Genomic DNA, 16,350 nt, shown 5'->3' with positions numbered 1-16,350 from the left:
GCACTATCTGGGTCTGGAGAGATAGTATGGAGGTAGGGCATTTGCCTTGCTTGCAGAAGGTCAGTGGTTCAAATCCTGGCATCCCATATGGTCCCTGGAGATGATTGCCAGGAGCAATTTCTGAGCATAGAACCAGGAGTAATCCCGGAGCTCTGCCGGGTGTGACCCAAAAACAACAAACAAACAAAAAAAGCACTATCTAAAACTACACATAATTCTATCATTATAGTCTGAAATGCCTAAAATTCTGATGTTCTTTTGGTTTGTTCATTGTTTTGTTTTTGCCCACAGCTGTGATCAATCCTGGTGGTGTTCAGGGGACCATATAGGGTTGAATCCATGTTGGCTGTGAGCAAGACAAATACCCACTGTACTATTGCTCTAGCTACATGATGTTCATTAAATTTTTTAAAATTCTGTTTCCTGGCATTAGATCATATATGCTTAAAATTTTTAAAGCATTTACTATTCTTTATTTAGGGGAACTTTTGATCCACATCTGTTGTGCTTGGAAGTTCTCCTGGCTCAGTATTTCTAGGTTCTCTTGGTGCCAGGGATTGAGCTGGTTGGACGCATGCACAAGTGCCTTAACCCTGACTTACCTCTGGCCCTCAAACTATGTTTGATCCTTAGTATCAAGGCATGCACTTTCATGCACTTCACTGCTGAGCCACATCACTGGTCTTTTTTTTGGAGGGGAGGTCAGAGGACACATCTGGGTGGTGTTTGAGAGGGCACATGTGGTGCCAGGAATAGAACCTTGGCCTCTGCATGCAGAGTAGGCACTTAACTCATTGAGCTCTTTCCAAGCCCTAGGATTTTTTTTAATTTTTTTTTTGGGGGGGGGTCTTACTCAGCTTTGCTCAGGGATTGCTCCTGCTCTTTACCCAGGAATCATTGCTAGTGAGTTTTGGGGACCATATGTGGTGCCAGGGATCAAACCCTGTTTGTCAAGTGCCTTACCCATTGTGTTATCTCTCTGGCTTTTGGATTCTTACCCTAGTTTTGTACTTAATTTTCTTTCCTTTTTAATATACAAAGTATCTGGTTTCTTACAATTGCATGTCTAGCTACAGTGACCTTCAAATATTAAGTGTAATTTGACAAGTCAACTATTGGGGCCAGGCAGATGGCTCAAAGGGCTGGAGCTCAGGCAGCTGGTACCTACTGGAAGGGTCTCCAAGCACCACACTGGAAATGGTAACTGTTATCTCTTGAATCAGTTGTTCAAAAAATAAAGTAAGGGGGGGGCGGAGTGATAGCATGGAGGTAGGGCATTTACCTTGCATGCAGAAGCATGGTGGTTGGAATCCCATCATTCCATATGGTTCCCTGAGCCTCGCCAGGAGCAATTTCTGAGTGTCAAGCCAGGAGCAATCCCTGAGAACTGCTGGGTGTAACCCCCTCAAAAAGGATAAAGTATGAACATATCACTATAAAAGCACAGGAATTGCTTAGAAAATTTTTCTATGTTTATTGACATGAATCCGACCAGTAATTTGTTCAAATTTAAGCATCCAACATGAATATTTGGCACATCTACATATTTCAAAATGATTCATAATAACACATCACCTCATATATCCGCTGGCTGCGTGTGTAGGGGGCAACGGCATTCAAAACGCCCCCTCTTAGCAACTCTCAAATACACACATAACAGAATGGTCAATGATTGACAATGATTGACCTAATGTTGTACATTAAGTCTAGAACAGTGGTCGGCAACCTTTATTTTCAACTGAGCCAAATCTTGCCAAAACCACAATTGAAATTTATTTTGAGAGCCACACAGGGCGCGCACTGACAGAGGCTAGGAGCAGAGTCCTGACTCCTGGAGCAGCCTCCTGGCACACAGAAGAGCCACATTAAAAGTGTAAAGAGCCGGGACCGGAGAGATAGCATGGAGGTAAGGCGTTTACCTTTCATGCAGAAGGTCATCGGTTCGAATCCCGGCGTCCCATATCGTCCCCCATGCCTGCCAGGGGCAATTTCTGAGCATGGAGCCAGGAAAAACCCCTGAGCATTGCCGGGTGTGACCCAAAATCCACAAAAAAAAAAAAAGTGTAAAGAGCCGGGCCCGGAGAGATAGCACAGAGGTGTTTGCCTTGCAAGCAGCCAATCCAGGACCTAAGGTGGTTGGTTCGAATCCCGGTGTCCCATATGGTCCCCCGTGCCTGCCAGGAGCTATTTCTGAGCAGACAGCCAGGAGTAACCCCTGAGCAACACTGGGTGTGACCCAAAAACCAAAAAAATAAAAAATAAAAAGTGTAAAGAGCCACATGTGGATCGTGAGTTGCCGACCACTGGTAGAACACCTCACCACTTCCTGGAAACCACTCACGGTTTCTACTCACTGTTTCTAAACACTTGGCTTTTTCCAATTCCATATATAAGTGAGATCTTGCTGTCACTGTCTTTTTATCTTATTTTTACTTAGCATAATGTTCCCAAGTTCATCAATGTCGTTATAAAGGAAATTTCCTTTGGGTGATTGAATAATCTATTAGGTAGAAATACTCACAAACATCCACTGTTGGGAATGCAAATTGATAAAGCCACTATGAAAATGAAGACATTTAGGGCCGGGAAGGTGGCGCTACAGGTTAGGTGTCTGCCTTGCAAGCGGATGGACCGCGGTTCGATCCCCCGGTGTCCCATATGGTCCTCCCAAGCCAGGGGTGATTTCTGAGCGCATAGCCAGGAGTAACCCCTGAGCGTCAAACGGGTGTGGCCCAAAAAACTAAAAAAAAAAAAAAAAAAAAAAAAAAAAAAAAAAAAAAAAAAAAAAAGAAAATGAAGACATTTAAATATAGGTCTAGGGGTGTGGCTCAGATTCATAGTGCATAATTCACATGCTTCACACGGGTGAGGCCCTGAGTTTGATCCCTGGTACCACATACACAAAAGGCTGGAGAGATAGTACAAGGGTAATTAAAGGTGTATGCCTTGCAGAGTTACCTCTGCTTCAATCCCTGGCACCCCATGGTTTTCCAAGCATGTCTGGGTGCAGCGCTGGATGTTGCCAAGTTCTCCCAGGTCGTTCCCAGCACCACAGCAGCATCACATCCACGGGCCCTTGTATTGAACCACCAGACCAGATGGCTGAAAATTTCTAGGAGATTTCCCTCTCCCCAAACTAAGGTCAGACTGTATCTTGTTTGTTTTGGGGACTACACCTGGCTTTTGCAATCAGGAATCCCTTCTGGAAGTACTCAGGGGACCATATAGGATGCCAGAGATTGAACCCAGGTCATCTGTGTGCAAGGCAAGCACCTTACCTGCTGTGCTATCTCTGTGATCTCTTTTTAGTTCATTTATACATGTTTATTTCCTTACATATTGTTACTCCTTTTCATGAAGTTTATATGCGTGTTTATATGCATTTCTTCCATTCTGTAGGTTGCCTTCTTGTTTGATTATTAGTAGTTTTTAAGCTGTGCAGACCATTTTAATTAGAAGTAGCCTAGCTGATTGATTTTTGCTTTTATTTCTTGTGCTTTCACTGTCACGTTGATAAAAATAAGAAGCAAGACCAGTGCCAGGGAGCTTTTCCTCTGTTTTCTTCAGGACTTTTACAAGCTGTAGCTATTTTTCAGTAGTACCCAGGAATACATCTATACACAGAGGCTCTATCTTGGAGCCATATCCTCAGCCCGGGAACTTTACAGCTGCAGATATTGATCCATTTCATTCACTTTTATCACTGTTAAGACTCATTCTTCTGGGGCCGGAGAAATAGCATGGAGGTAAGGCATTTGCCTTTCATGCAGAAGGTCTGTGGTTCAAATCCCAGCATCCCATTTGGTCCCCTGTGCTTGCCAGGAGCGATTTCTGAGCATATAGCCAGGAGTAACCCCTGAGCGCTGCCGGGTGTGACCCAAAAACCCAAAAAAAAAAAAAAAAAAAAGACTCATTCTTCTGTATATGATTTGTTTTGTTTTCCTTCGAGTATTCTTAATGCCATATCTATATTATTTATTTGAGGGTTTACTTTAAATTTTTGTTTGTGTCTCTTCTGCATTTTATTCTTTTTTATTTTTCGGGCCACACCCATTTGATGCTCAGGTGTTACTCCTGGCTAAGCGCTCAGAAATTGCCCCTGGCCAGGGAATGGGGGAATGGAACCACAGTCCTTCCATGGCTAGCGCTTGCAAGACAGACATCTTACCTCTAGTGCCACCTCGCCGGCCCTTCTAATGCATGTTGATTTAAATCATTTACATTTTATCATTCATTAATGTGGTATATAACATTTATTGAATCTAGTATGTTGGAGCATCCTACAAACTAGAGATAATCCCATAAATATATGATTTTTTTTTTTTTTTTTTGCTTTTTGGGGGCTATACCCGGTGATGCTCAAGGGTTACTCCTGGCTATGCACTCAGAAATCGCTCCTGGCTTGGGAGACCATATGGGACACTGGGGGATTGAATTGCAGTCTGTCCTAGGTTAGTGCGTGCAAGGCAAATGCCCTACAGCTTGCACCACTGCTCCAGCCCTTCTCTTTAGAATTTTTATCTCTATATCCAGCAAGGATATTGGCTTGTAGTTTTTTTGTTTGTTTGTTTGTTTTTTGTTTTTGGGCCACACCCGTTTGACGCTCAGGGGTTACTCCTGGCTAAGTGCTCAGAAATTGCCCCTGGCTTGGGGGGACCATATGGGACGCCGGGGGATCGAACCGCGGTCCGTTCCTTGGCTAGCGCTTACAAGGCAGACACCTTATCTCTTGTAGTTTTTTGGTAGTCCTTTATTTTGCTTTGGTATAGGATAATGCTGGTCTTGGGAAATGAGTTTGAGTTTTCAGTCCTTTTCAATATTTTGGAAGGGTCTTTGAGAAGGACTTATGTTTGCTTTTGCTTTCAGTGTGAGTTCACCAGTGAACCATTTGTTCCCATGTTTGTCTTTACTGATAGCTTTATTTGCTAATTAATTTTGTTTCTTTGTTTTTGTTGATTGTTGTTGGATCTGAGGCTATACCCAGCAGAGCTCAGGGATTACTCTTGGCTTTGCGTTCAGATATCACTCCTGATGGGCTGTGGAGAGTAGGGGACAATGGGATGCCAGGGATTCAACTAGTTGGCTACATGTAAGGACAGAGCCCTACTAACTGTACTATCACTCCAGTCCCAGTTATCTGTTTCTTCTTGACTTGATTAAGGTAAATTATTATTAAGAATTTAATCTCGGGGGCCCGGAGAGATAGCACAGCGGCGTTTGCCTTGCAAGCAGCCAATCCAGGACCAAAGGTGGTTGGTTCAAATCCCAGTGTCCCATATGGTCCCCCGTGCCTGCCAGGAGCTATTTCTGAGCAGATAGCCAGGAGTAACCCCTGAGCACTGCCGGGTGTGGCCCAAAAACAAAACAAAACAAAACAAAAACAAAAAAAAAAAGAATTTAATCTCGGGCCCAGAGAGAGAGCCCAGCGGCGTTTGCCTTGCAAGCAGCCAATCCAGGACCAAAGGTGGTTGGTTCGAATCCCGGTGTCCCATATGGTCCCCCATGCCTGCCAGGAGCTATTTCTGAGCAGACAGCCAGGAGTAACCCCTGAGCAACGACGGGTGTGGCCCAAAAATCAAAAAAAAAAAAAAAAAAAAAAAAAAAAGAATTTAATCTCAATTGTTGTACTACTTTTGTTCATACTAAATCTCTTACAATCCTCTTGTTCCTTATTCTAACTAAAGGCTGTTCATTTTCTATTTATACTCATTTTTCTTTGTTTTATGGCCCCTTAAATCTTCAGAGAGAGTATAGCAGGTAGGCACTTATGACCATAGTTTGATTTGCAGACTGTTCCCCAACACTGCTGTAATGATCCCTTGGGCTGTGTGTGATTGGAGGGCGGGGGATGTCATATCAGGTGGTGCTTAGGGCTACTCTTTGTTTACTTCCATTGGTTTTTAGGGGATCATGTGGTGCTAAAGATCAAACCTGGGTACTCCCACATGCAGAGCGTATACTCCAGCTTGTCAGGACACCTCCTTGGGCTCTCTTGGTTTCTGTTACTTGAAATCAAAAGCATCTTACCAAGACATTTATCTTGATTCTATGTTCTGAAAGTATAACACACATGTCTGTTGATGGAACTTTTATAATTAAAAGTTCCAAGAAAACATCCTCATTTTCTGCCATATTTCTGTGTGCAGTCAAAATAAAGTCTAAAGTAATAGGTCCCTTTATCCTTCTTCTTTTTTTTTTTTGTTTTTGTTTTTGTTTTTGAGTCACACCTGGCAGAACTTAGGGGTTACTCCTGGCTCCAGGCTCAGAAATTGCTCCTGGCAGGTTCAGGGGACCATATGGGATGCTGGGATTTGAACCCTTCTGCATGCAAGGCAAACACCTTACCTCCATGCTATCTCTCCAGCCCCCCTTTATCCTTCTTCTACTAGGCTTTCCTGATAAATGTTATTCTGAAAAGATTATCTTCTTATGAAAAAAGTCAATTTTTATTTTATTTATTTATTTGATTTTTGGGCCACACCTGGCAGCACTCAGGGGAACCATATGGGATCCTGGGGATCAAAGCCAGGTCTGTCCTGGGTCGGCCATATGCTAGCAAATCCCTTATGGCAGTGCTCACACTCTGGCCCAGAATCAGAATTTTTTTTTTTTTTTTTTTTTTTGGTTTTTGGGCCACACCCGGCGGTGCTCAGGCGTTACTCCCGGCTGTCTGCTCAGATATAGCTCCTGGCAGGCACGGGGGACCATATAGGACACCAGGATTCGAACCAACCACCTTTGGTCCTGGATCGGCTGCTTGTAAGGAAAACCTCTAGGCCCGAGAATCAGAATATTTTTAAAGCTCCTGAATTCTCTCTTGGGCCTCTGCTCCATCTGTCACCCTCTAGAAGCAACTACTGAATTCTGACCATGCAATCTATCAGTCTGTGCTGACCTGAAGCAATATAAATTGAGTCAGATATAATAGACTTTTCTAAGTCTGGCTTATTTTTATTTTTTGTCATAGTGTTTCTGAGGTATATTTGTGCTTGATATTTCTTTTTGTTTTGTTTTGTTTTGTTTTGGGGTCACAGCTGGCAGCGCTCAGAGGTTACTCCTGGCTCTATGCTCAGAAATCACTCCTGGCAGGCTCGGGGGACCATATGGGATGCCGGGATTCAAACCACCGTCCTTCTACGTTCAAGGCAAACACCTTACCACTGTGCTATCTCTCCGGCCCCTGTGCTTGATATTTCAATAGTTTTTCTGTTTTGTTTCTAAGCCAGTCCAGCAGTGTTCAGGTTTTCGGGTGGACTAATGGTCTCAGGTGCTGTGCTATTCAGGAGTTATAATATCTTTTTAGCTCCTATCAATAGCTTTTTAATGGATCTAGAATAATAATTTTGCTGTATGAATAGGTCATATATGATAATGTCATAAATATTCAATTTTTCCATTGACAGACACAGGGTTCTTTACTGCTTGGGGATATTAATACAAATCCTGTGAATAGTACAAGGATTTGTACTATTGTTTTGGGGAAAATAGCCCTCATTTCTGTGGTTGTTAAGCAGAGTGAAATTGCTAATAAATCATTGCATGAGCATATGTTTATCTTAGTATACAATGCAAATAGTTTTCCTAAGTTATTCCTAAGTATATGCCCCCACAACAATGTGCAAAACTTCCTATTATTCTGGGCCCGGAGAGATAGCACAGCGGTGTTTGCCTTGCAAGCAGCCGATCCAGGACCAAAGGTGGTTGGTTCGAATCCCAGTGTCCCATATGGTCCCCCGTGCCTGCCAGGAGCTATTTCTGAGCAGACAGCCAGGAGTAACCCCTGAGCACCACAGGGTGTGGCCCAAAAACAAAAACAAACAAACAAAAAAAAAACCAAAAAAAAAAAACCTTCCAATTATTCTATATTCTTCCAATAGTTAGTATGGACCTTTTCTACTTAAATTAAGTTTTCTGGTGGTGGGTAATATCAGTGAAATATCATTGTGATATTAGTTTGCACTAATACCAAAGTTTCAAAGAATGGTTTGTGAAGACCATGATTTATTTATATTTTATTCATGGCAAAGAAGGCAGAAATGCATTATTTAATAAGAGAAAAAGTGAATTGTATGATCCACATCACTCAAATACATAGGGACAAAAAAATTTCTAAATGTAGGGGCACATCCAGCATTGCTCAGGATTCACCCCCGTAGTGCTCAGGGGGCCATACATGATACCAGGAATTGAATTTGAATCAGCCATGTGCAAGGGAAGTACTATATATCCTACCCAAATCTATAATTCTCCAAGAATTATAGATTGGGCAGGAGTGACAGCACAGTGGTAAGGCATTTGCCTTGCATGTGGCCAATATAGGATGGACTGGTTAGAATCTTGGCATCCCATATGGTCTCCCGAGCCTGCTAGGAGCAAATTCTGAGTGCAGAGCCAAAGTAACCCCTGAGGACGCCGGTGTGATCCAAAAACCAAAAAAAAATTATATATTTATTATATTATATTACATTACATTAATATTATATTATATTATATTAATTATATTATATTATATTATATCATATCCTGAACCTACTGATGAGAGTCCAGGGCCTCAAAGAGTTTCTCTTTTTTTTTTCCTTTGGTTCTGAAAGTAAAGGAAATGGCATGGTTCTTCATATTTTCAGATAGGAAAACAGATTTCAGAAATGGCCTAGAACAGATTCAGATGAACAAGATTCACCGTGTCTTCTTCTTCCCCTAGATCTGTCCTCTCCCAAATCGGCCCTTCTTCAGGAGGGACACTCTCTGTACCAGCCAACCAGTTTTCAGGTAAGGGGGTTTCTTGAAATGCCACTTTGGTTCTTGGTTTAGGATTGTGTGTTATTTTACTGTGAGGCATGTATATACAAAATTTAGTGTTGGCAATTAATTTTGTATTGTACTCTGGGAGCCCATCTGCCTAGCAGAAACCTTTTCAGATCAGCTTTCCATCTTAACAAATAATAATCACCATGTAACTACTACTGGACAAACTCAGGAGCTGTGCAGGGCCAGAATGGATTGAACTCAGGCTCTTGTAGATGTGAGGCAAGTGCTTTATTGCTCAAATACTTCCCCAGTCCATTTAGCTGTTTGTGTTTGTGCTTCTCATGAGCTCATTTGTTCTCAGTCTTGAATTTATAGTCAGATAGCATCTTTTAGCCTTTTGGGTTCTGTATACTTATTTTTTTGTGCGTTCCCATAAAAGACTCCTGTGTCATTTAAAATACATGCGATTGTGAATTACTTGCAGATACTAATTTTTTTTTTTTGGTGTTTGGGCCACACCCAGCATTGCTCAGGGGTTACTCCTGGCTGTCTGCTCAGAAATAGCTCCGGGTTCGAATCCCAGTGTCCCATATGGTCCCCCGGGCCTGCCAGGAGCTATTTCTGAGCAGACAGCCAGGAGTAACCCCTGAGCACTGCCGGGTGTGACCCAAAAACCAAAAAAAAAAAAAAAAAATAGCTCCTTGCAGGCACGGGGGACCATATGGGACACCAGGATTGAACCAACCACCTTCGGTCCTGTATCGGCTGTTTGCAAGGCAAATGCCGCTGTGCTATCTCTCCGGGCTCAGATACTAATTTTTTAAATATTAGGGCCACACTCAGTAATACTGAGGTCAATGGTTGGGGAACTGCTTGGTTCTGGGGAACGATGTACTCTTCTGGATGTGAAATATGTTATTTAGCCCACTGAGTTCTGGCCCTGCTAGTTTAAGATGTGTTAGGTGGTCCCCGAATAGACTGTTTAATGCCATTCAAGCCCTGTTACTATGGTGCAAGCCATTTCAAGCATGAACCCAACACCAGGAACACCATTATTGTTTCTTGAATCCTTTGCTTGATTCCTCTCACACCTCCGTGCCCTTAATGTGCCCATGAACTGGTGCTTTCTTGAAAACTCATGTGGGAACCTCTGTAGTTTTTTCCTTGTATAGTTTTCTTTGCTATAGTATTTCCCTAGAAATGCTAGCCACCAAGATTTCCTCAAACTCTCATTATTATCTCTCCAGTTCAGGAACCTGGTGGGCAGTGTCCTGGTTCTCTTTCCTACCATGCCAATCTAGAAACTCAAGGCAATAAGCAGGTTGGAGAGCTTTCACCTATTTGTTTGAAAGAGGATTCCCTTCTCATTTGTTTCCATATTTCAAGCATCACTTTTTTTTCCCTCGAGATTTGATTTTGGGAGTTGTAATTTCAGATATAGTATTCACAGATTTTTTTCTTTTGTTTTTGTATGTGAACCACCTGACTCTGCTCAGGGAACCCCATATGGTTGGCACTAGGGACCGAACGAGGGTCTGCTACAAGCAAGGCAAATGCCCTACCTGTTGTATTATCTCTCCATTACCAAAAATGAGCATTCATTACTAAAATAAACAAATCGAACCAAGTGATAGCACAATGATAGGGCATTTGCCTTGCACATGGATGACTTGGGACAGACCTGGGTTCAATCCCTAGCATCCCATATCATCTCCTGTGCCTGCCAGGAGCAATTTCTTTTTTTTTTTTCTTTTGGTTTTTGGCCTACACCCGGCAACTGCTCCTGGCTTGAGGGACCACATGGGACACCGGGGGATTGAACTGTGGTCCGTCCAAGGCCAGCGCAGGCAAGGCAGGCACCCTACCTCTAGCACCACTGCCTGGCCCCACCAGCAGCAATTTCTGAGTGCAGAGCTAGGAGTTACTTGAGTGTGGCCCAAAAATAAAAAATAAAAAAAAATCTGTGAATGAGGTGCTATTTTACATTTATTTTACAAAAGATGAGATAATAGCATCATTTTTTTCAGAGTCCATTGCTTGTTTCACTTTTGTTAGCACTGGTAATTTCATCCCTTTTCTAGATAAATGATTTGTGACTGAATCGAAATATGTTTGGAATTTTAGGAATCAGTGACCTTCAAGGATATAATAGTAGACTTTACCCAGGAAGAATGGAAACAGTTGGATCCTGTACAGAGAGATTTGTTCAGAGATGTGACATTAGAAAACTATACTCACCTGGTCTCAATAGGTAAGGATTTCTCTGATTCAGTATCTGAAAGAGTAGATGAAGGTCCTTGCATGTTTTTTCTGTTAAGAATCTAAAGATTCCTACATACTGAAAAAACTTCCTGATTCCTACACTCTTGTTAGCACTTTGACTCAATAATTTTTCTCAGTCAAGAACAATTCCCAATAAGGTTCGAGCAATAGCACAGCAGGTAAGGCATCTTCTTTGCACACAGCCAGTCCAGCTTTGATCCTCAGCATCCTATACTGTCCCCTCAAACCCTCCAGAAGTAATTTCTGAGCATTGCTGGGTTTGGCCCCAAACCAAACAAACCAACCAACCAAACAAACAAAAAGTACAGTTTTCAAATAGTTTCCTGTTTGTGTACGGAATTTTTTATATAATCCTGAAATGTTTTGTTTATTTCTGGGCCACACCTGGTGGTTCTCAGGGCTTACTCCTGATTGTGCTCGGGGGGCTCTTTCCTTGCAAGCTTAGGGTGCATATGGCATGTTGTGGATTAAACTCAGGTTAGCTGCATGCAAGGCAAGCCTCCTACTCGCTTTACTTACACTGGCCTGTATGAAAAAACTTTTTTTTTTGGTCTTTGAGTCATTTCTGATAATGCTCAAGGGTTACTGACTCTGCAATTCAGGAATTACTCCTGTTGGGCTTAGGGGACCACATGAGATACCAGGGATCCAATGCAGATCAGCCACATGCAAGATAAGTGCCCTACCTACTGTACTATTGCTCCAGCCCCTGTAAAAATTTTAATAAAGTTTGTAATGCTATTCAAGTCTATCAGGTATGTCCCACATGTTATTTCTTTCATAGGAAAAAGCAGTGCATCTCAAGTCTAATATAGCATTTTTCTGTTACTTCTTCTGTCCTTCTGAGTAGGACTTCAAGTTTCCAAACCTGATGTCATTTCGCAATTAGAACAAGGAACTTGGATCGAGGAGCCAGGCATTTCAGTACCTACATTTAAAGGTATGTAATGGAAACTCACAGATGAGTGTTTTAACAATCAGCATGAGAGAGGAGAATTTCATAACTAGAATATAGATATTACTTCTCTTTAAAATGTTCCTCGGGAGGGGGCCAGAGCAATAGCATAGCAGTCATGCTGCTAACCTGGCACAGACCTGGGTTTGATCCCGGCCATCCCATATGATCCTCCGAGCCTTCCAGGAGCAATTTATGAGTGCAGAGTCAGGAGTAACCCCTGAGAGCTGCTAGGTGTGGCCCCTCCCCCCAAAAAAAATTCCTTGAGATATAAATGGGGGGTATTGTGCTGAGTAAAGTCAACCAAAAAGAGAGGGACAGATGCAGAATGACCTCTCACATGTGGGATATAAAGAAACATAGTGTGGGAATAACAAGTGGTCAGAGAACCTGAGAATTGGTTTATAGAACTGGGCTTGACTTATGAGTTCTTTAAGTCTGAGTGAGGGGAAAAATAGGGGAGTAGTTAGGAGAGTCACTCTGATGGAATATGTGGTGTTCCAATGTGTTCACATGAAGCTGGCTCATTAATAATATGGTAAACCCACAGTACTTTAAACAGAAAAGAAAATGAAGTATTCCCCTGTGGAGAAATGGAAAGTCTTTACCTTTCTCTTAGCCACTTCCAACTTTCTCCCCAAATAAGACATAAGTTTGAAAGTTGTCAGAATGTCCTCTAACAGCTTCATATTTCATTACACTACATCATTCACACAAAAGCAGATTTTACTCCCATCTCTTTATTTAGTAGAAACTGAATTTTATTTTTTTCTTCCAGATTGGGAGAAAGGATCAGAAAATAATGTATCAGTCCCAGGGCTGGACATTGTGGAAGTAGAGACATCTTCAGAGGCAATAGCAGAAAAACACAAAAGGGATGATCTTTGCTGTTCCAACTTAAGTACTTGGAAACCTGGATTAGAGAGGCAACAGGCAAACCAACGAACTCTAGAAAATGAAGTAAAAACAACTGAAAAGACAGTATCCACCAATGAGAAAGGCACTAGAAATGAGTCTGAAAATAGCATCAATGTGAGTTCAAACCTCATAACACAGCAAGAAATACAAACAGAAGACAGCTCCACTAAAACCAAAGCCAAAAAGAATCCAGTTAAAAAAGAGAAAACTTGTAAGTGCAATGAATGTGGGAAAGCTTTTAGTTATTGTTCTGCTCTCATTCGCCATCAGAGAACACACACTGGAGAAAAGCCCTACAAATGTAACGAGTGTGATAAAGCCTTTAGCCGGAGCGAAAACCTTATAAACCATCAAAGAATTCATACTGGAGATAAACCATATAAATGTGATCAGTGTGGGAAAGGCTTTATTGAAGGCCCATCTCTGATTCAACATCAAAGAATTCACACTGGAGAAAAACCCTATAAATGTGATGAATGTGGGAAAGCCTTTAGTCAGAGAACCCATCTTGTTCAGCATCAAAGAATTCATACTGGGGAGAAACCGTACACTTGTAATGTGTGTGGAAAAGCCTTTAGCCAGAGAGGCCACTTTATGGAACACCAGAAAATTCATACAGGAGAAAAACCTTTCAAATGTGAAGAATGTGATAAAACATTCACTAGGAGTACACACCTCACTCAACATCAAAAAATTCATACCGGAGAAAAAACCTATAAATGTAATGAATGTGGGAAGGCCTTCAATGGGCCCTCAACATTCATCCGTCATCATATGATTCACACTGGTGAAAAACCATATGAATGCAACGAATGTGGGAAAGCTTTCAGTCAGCACTCAAATCTCACTCAACATCAGAAAACACATACTGGGGAGAAACCATATGACTGTGCTGAATGCGGGAAATCCTTTAGTTACTGGTCATCCCTTGCCCAACATCTAAAAATTCACACTGGAGAAAAGCCTTACAAATGTAATGAATGTGGAAAGGCCTTCAGTTATTGCTCATCCCTTACCCAACACCGTAGAATTCACACCAGAGAAAAGCCCTTCGAATGCAGTGAATGTGGAAAGGCTTTCAGCTATCTCTCCAACCTCAATCAGCATCAGAAAACTCATTCCCAGGAGAAAGCCTACGAATGTAAGGAATGTGGAAAAGCCTTTATTCGGAGTTCTTCTCTTGCTAAACATGAAAGGATTCATACCGGTGAGAAGCCCTATCAGTGTCAGGAATGTGGGAAAACCTTCAGTTATGGTTCATCTCTTATTCAGCACAGGAAAATACATACTGGAGAAAGACCATACAAGTGTAATGAATGTGGAAGAGCCTTCAACCAGAACATACACCTCACACAACATAAGAGAATCCACACAGGAGCCAAGCCTTACGAATGTGCTGAGTGTGGCAAAGCCTTTAGACACTGTTCGTCCCTTGCTCAACATCAGAAAACTCACACAGAAGAAAAGCCCTTCCAGTGTAATAAATGTGAAAAGACTTTCAGCCAGAGCTCTCATCTGACTCAGCATCAACGAATTCACACTGGAGAGAAACCCTATAAATGTAATGAATGTGACAAAACATTTAGCCGAAGTACTCATCTGACCGAACATCAGAACACTCACACTGGGGAGAAGCCGTATAACTGTAATGAATGCAGGAAGACTTTCAGTCAGAGCACTTATCTCATTCAGCACCAGAGAATTCATTCAGGAGAGAAGCCTTTCGGCTGTAATGATTGTGGAAAAGCTTTCAGGTACCGTTCTGCTCTCAACAAACACCAGAGACTGCACCCTGAGGTTTCTAAGGACATCATAAATGTAGGTGATATACTACTCTAGTAGGACTTTCCTAAGTACTGACGATTCAGAGTGGATTTTGGAATGGCTTAAAATAACTGTGTGTTCTAGTGTGGAATGGAAAGTACACTGGGATGAACTTAAGCCAATTACACTGTTAAAACAATTATGTTCCATTGGAAAATTCAAGTTTTATGCTTCAGTTTCTTCTGTGAAATGAGGGATTTAGTGAAGATAATTTCAAAGGTTATTTAGAGTTTTATATTAATATGTTTTGTATACTCACAGTATATTCTAAATAGGTTTATTATACATTGATATTTTGCTGTGTTGCCTTTAGAATATGTAATTATGCATGTTTTGCTCATAGAAAGAAAGCATCTGTGCTTCAGTAACTAAATGAGGGTGGTAGTAGTTATCGATAATTTTACTAATCTAACACTGAAGTAAAGTACCTAGTTCCTAATTTAATGAAAAACACTCAAACTAAGGATTCACTAAACATATGGTTTAACTCAGTACAAATATTAAACTTCTTCTAGTATGTCTTAACATTCTAGGAGTTTGTCACAACTACCTCTGCATTTTGAATAGTGTTATTTAAATCTGAAGGCTATTTCCACTTAGTTGCACAGTGGAATAACTTTCAAAGACTTTCTAAAATTCTACTGTTAAAACCCTATGCCCACAGATTTTAATTCTGTTGGCCTAGAGAGTACAACCCAGGTGTCAGTATTTTTTTTAACTCTTGTGCATCTTGGAAAGAACTACATTAAATTAGGAAATAATTGAGTTCCAAATGTTTCCTCACCAATATGAGGAAATTATATGGCTTTAAAAATGATGGGGCCTGGAGAGATAGCACAGCGGCGTTTGCCTTGCAAGCAGCCGGTCCAGGACCAAAGGTGGTTGGTTCGAATCCCGGTGTCCCATATGGTCCCCGGTGCCTGGCCAGGAGCTATTTCTGAGCAGACAGCCAGGAGTAACCCCTGAGCACCACTGGGTGTGGCCCAAAAACCAAAAAAAAAAAAAAAAAAAAAAAGATGGAGTCATTTCATTTGCTTTCCCTTGGACATCTGCTTTCAGAGGAAAATAACACTGAGAGACACTCTTGCAATATGAGGGCCCAGAAATTTCGTGACTATTCGTCCCAGCATGGTCAGGAGGATGTTTAAGCCAGAAATAAGGATTAGACATGAAAAGAGATATTTTCTCCAGACTTAATCTAGTTATGAAGCCAGATCTTTTAAGAGAAATTAGTGATTTCCCAGCCTGACATTGAGAATGGAAATCCCTGAGATCAGAAAATAGCAGAGAAAGGGACCTTATTTATATAAAAGGAACCCTATTTTCTTCCTTAACAAGGTTTAGGATATTGGGCACCACTGATTTTTCAAAAGAAAAAATAAAAACATAATAGTCTTTTTTTGTACAATAAGTGCAATGATGGACATTGGAATTTGTCATCTCCTTAACTAATGATGGCAAATATTGGAGAAAAGCTAGAATTCAGAAAATAGCAACATGTAAATAACATGTAAATCTTGAGGTTTTTCGGTCATAATTTAAAACGCCTATAACTGAACGCGAACCTGGAATTTCTTAATTTCTTGGGGCTTCCACTATGAAGGAATCAACGCTATCAGTTG

At 41.4% G+C, this 16,350-nt stretch overlaps 2 protein-coding genes across 2 annotated transcripts in view; both read left to right on the top strand.

Annotated features, from left to right (window-relative positions):
• The window catches only part of LOC125996117 (histone H2A type 1-B), a 949,462-nt gene that overhangs the window by 149,186 nt on the left and 783,926 nt on the right, over positions 1-16,350 (top strand). The gene's annotated exons all lie outside the window — the stretch shown is intronic.
• Positions 2,997-14,885, top strand: ZNF184 (zinc finger protein 184). Its single transcript, XM_049764831.1, has 5 exons — positions 2,997-3,078; positions 8,702-8,769; positions 10,873-10,999; positions 11,882-11,971; positions 12,765-14,885. Exons 1-5 carry the CDS (start codon positions 2,997-2,999, stop codon positions 14,741-14,743), a joined length of 2,346 nt encoding a protein of 781 aa, XP_049620788.1. The 3' UTR covers positions 14,744-14,885.

This window comes from Suncus etruscus, chromosome 18 (genome assembly GCF_024139225.1).
Source record: "Suncus etruscus isolate mSunEtr1 chromosome 18, mSunEtr1.pri.cur, whole genome shotgun sequence".
NCBI lineage: Eukaryota > Metazoa > Chordata > Mammalia > Eulipotyphla > Soricidae > Suncus > Suncus etruscus.
The sequence above is the reverse complement of the archived record's forward strand: the minus strand, read 5'-3'. Positions and strand labels throughout refer to the sequence as shown.

Bases quoted from the DNA above. Each gene is read 5' to 3' on its own strand.
- ZNF184 (XM_049764831.1), top strand. From the start codon at position 2,997: ATGTCTGGGTGCAGCGCTGGATGTTGCCAAGTTCTCCCAGGTCGTTCC. The intron at 8,770-10,872 runs GTAAGGGGGTTT...TTGGAATTTTAG, and splicing joins ACCAGCCAACCAGTTTTCAG to GAATCAGTGACCTTCAAGGA. The intron at 11,972-12,764 runs GTATGTAATGGA...TTTTTCTTCCAG, and splicing joins TTCAGTACCTACATTTAAAG to ATTGGGAGAAAGGATCAGAA.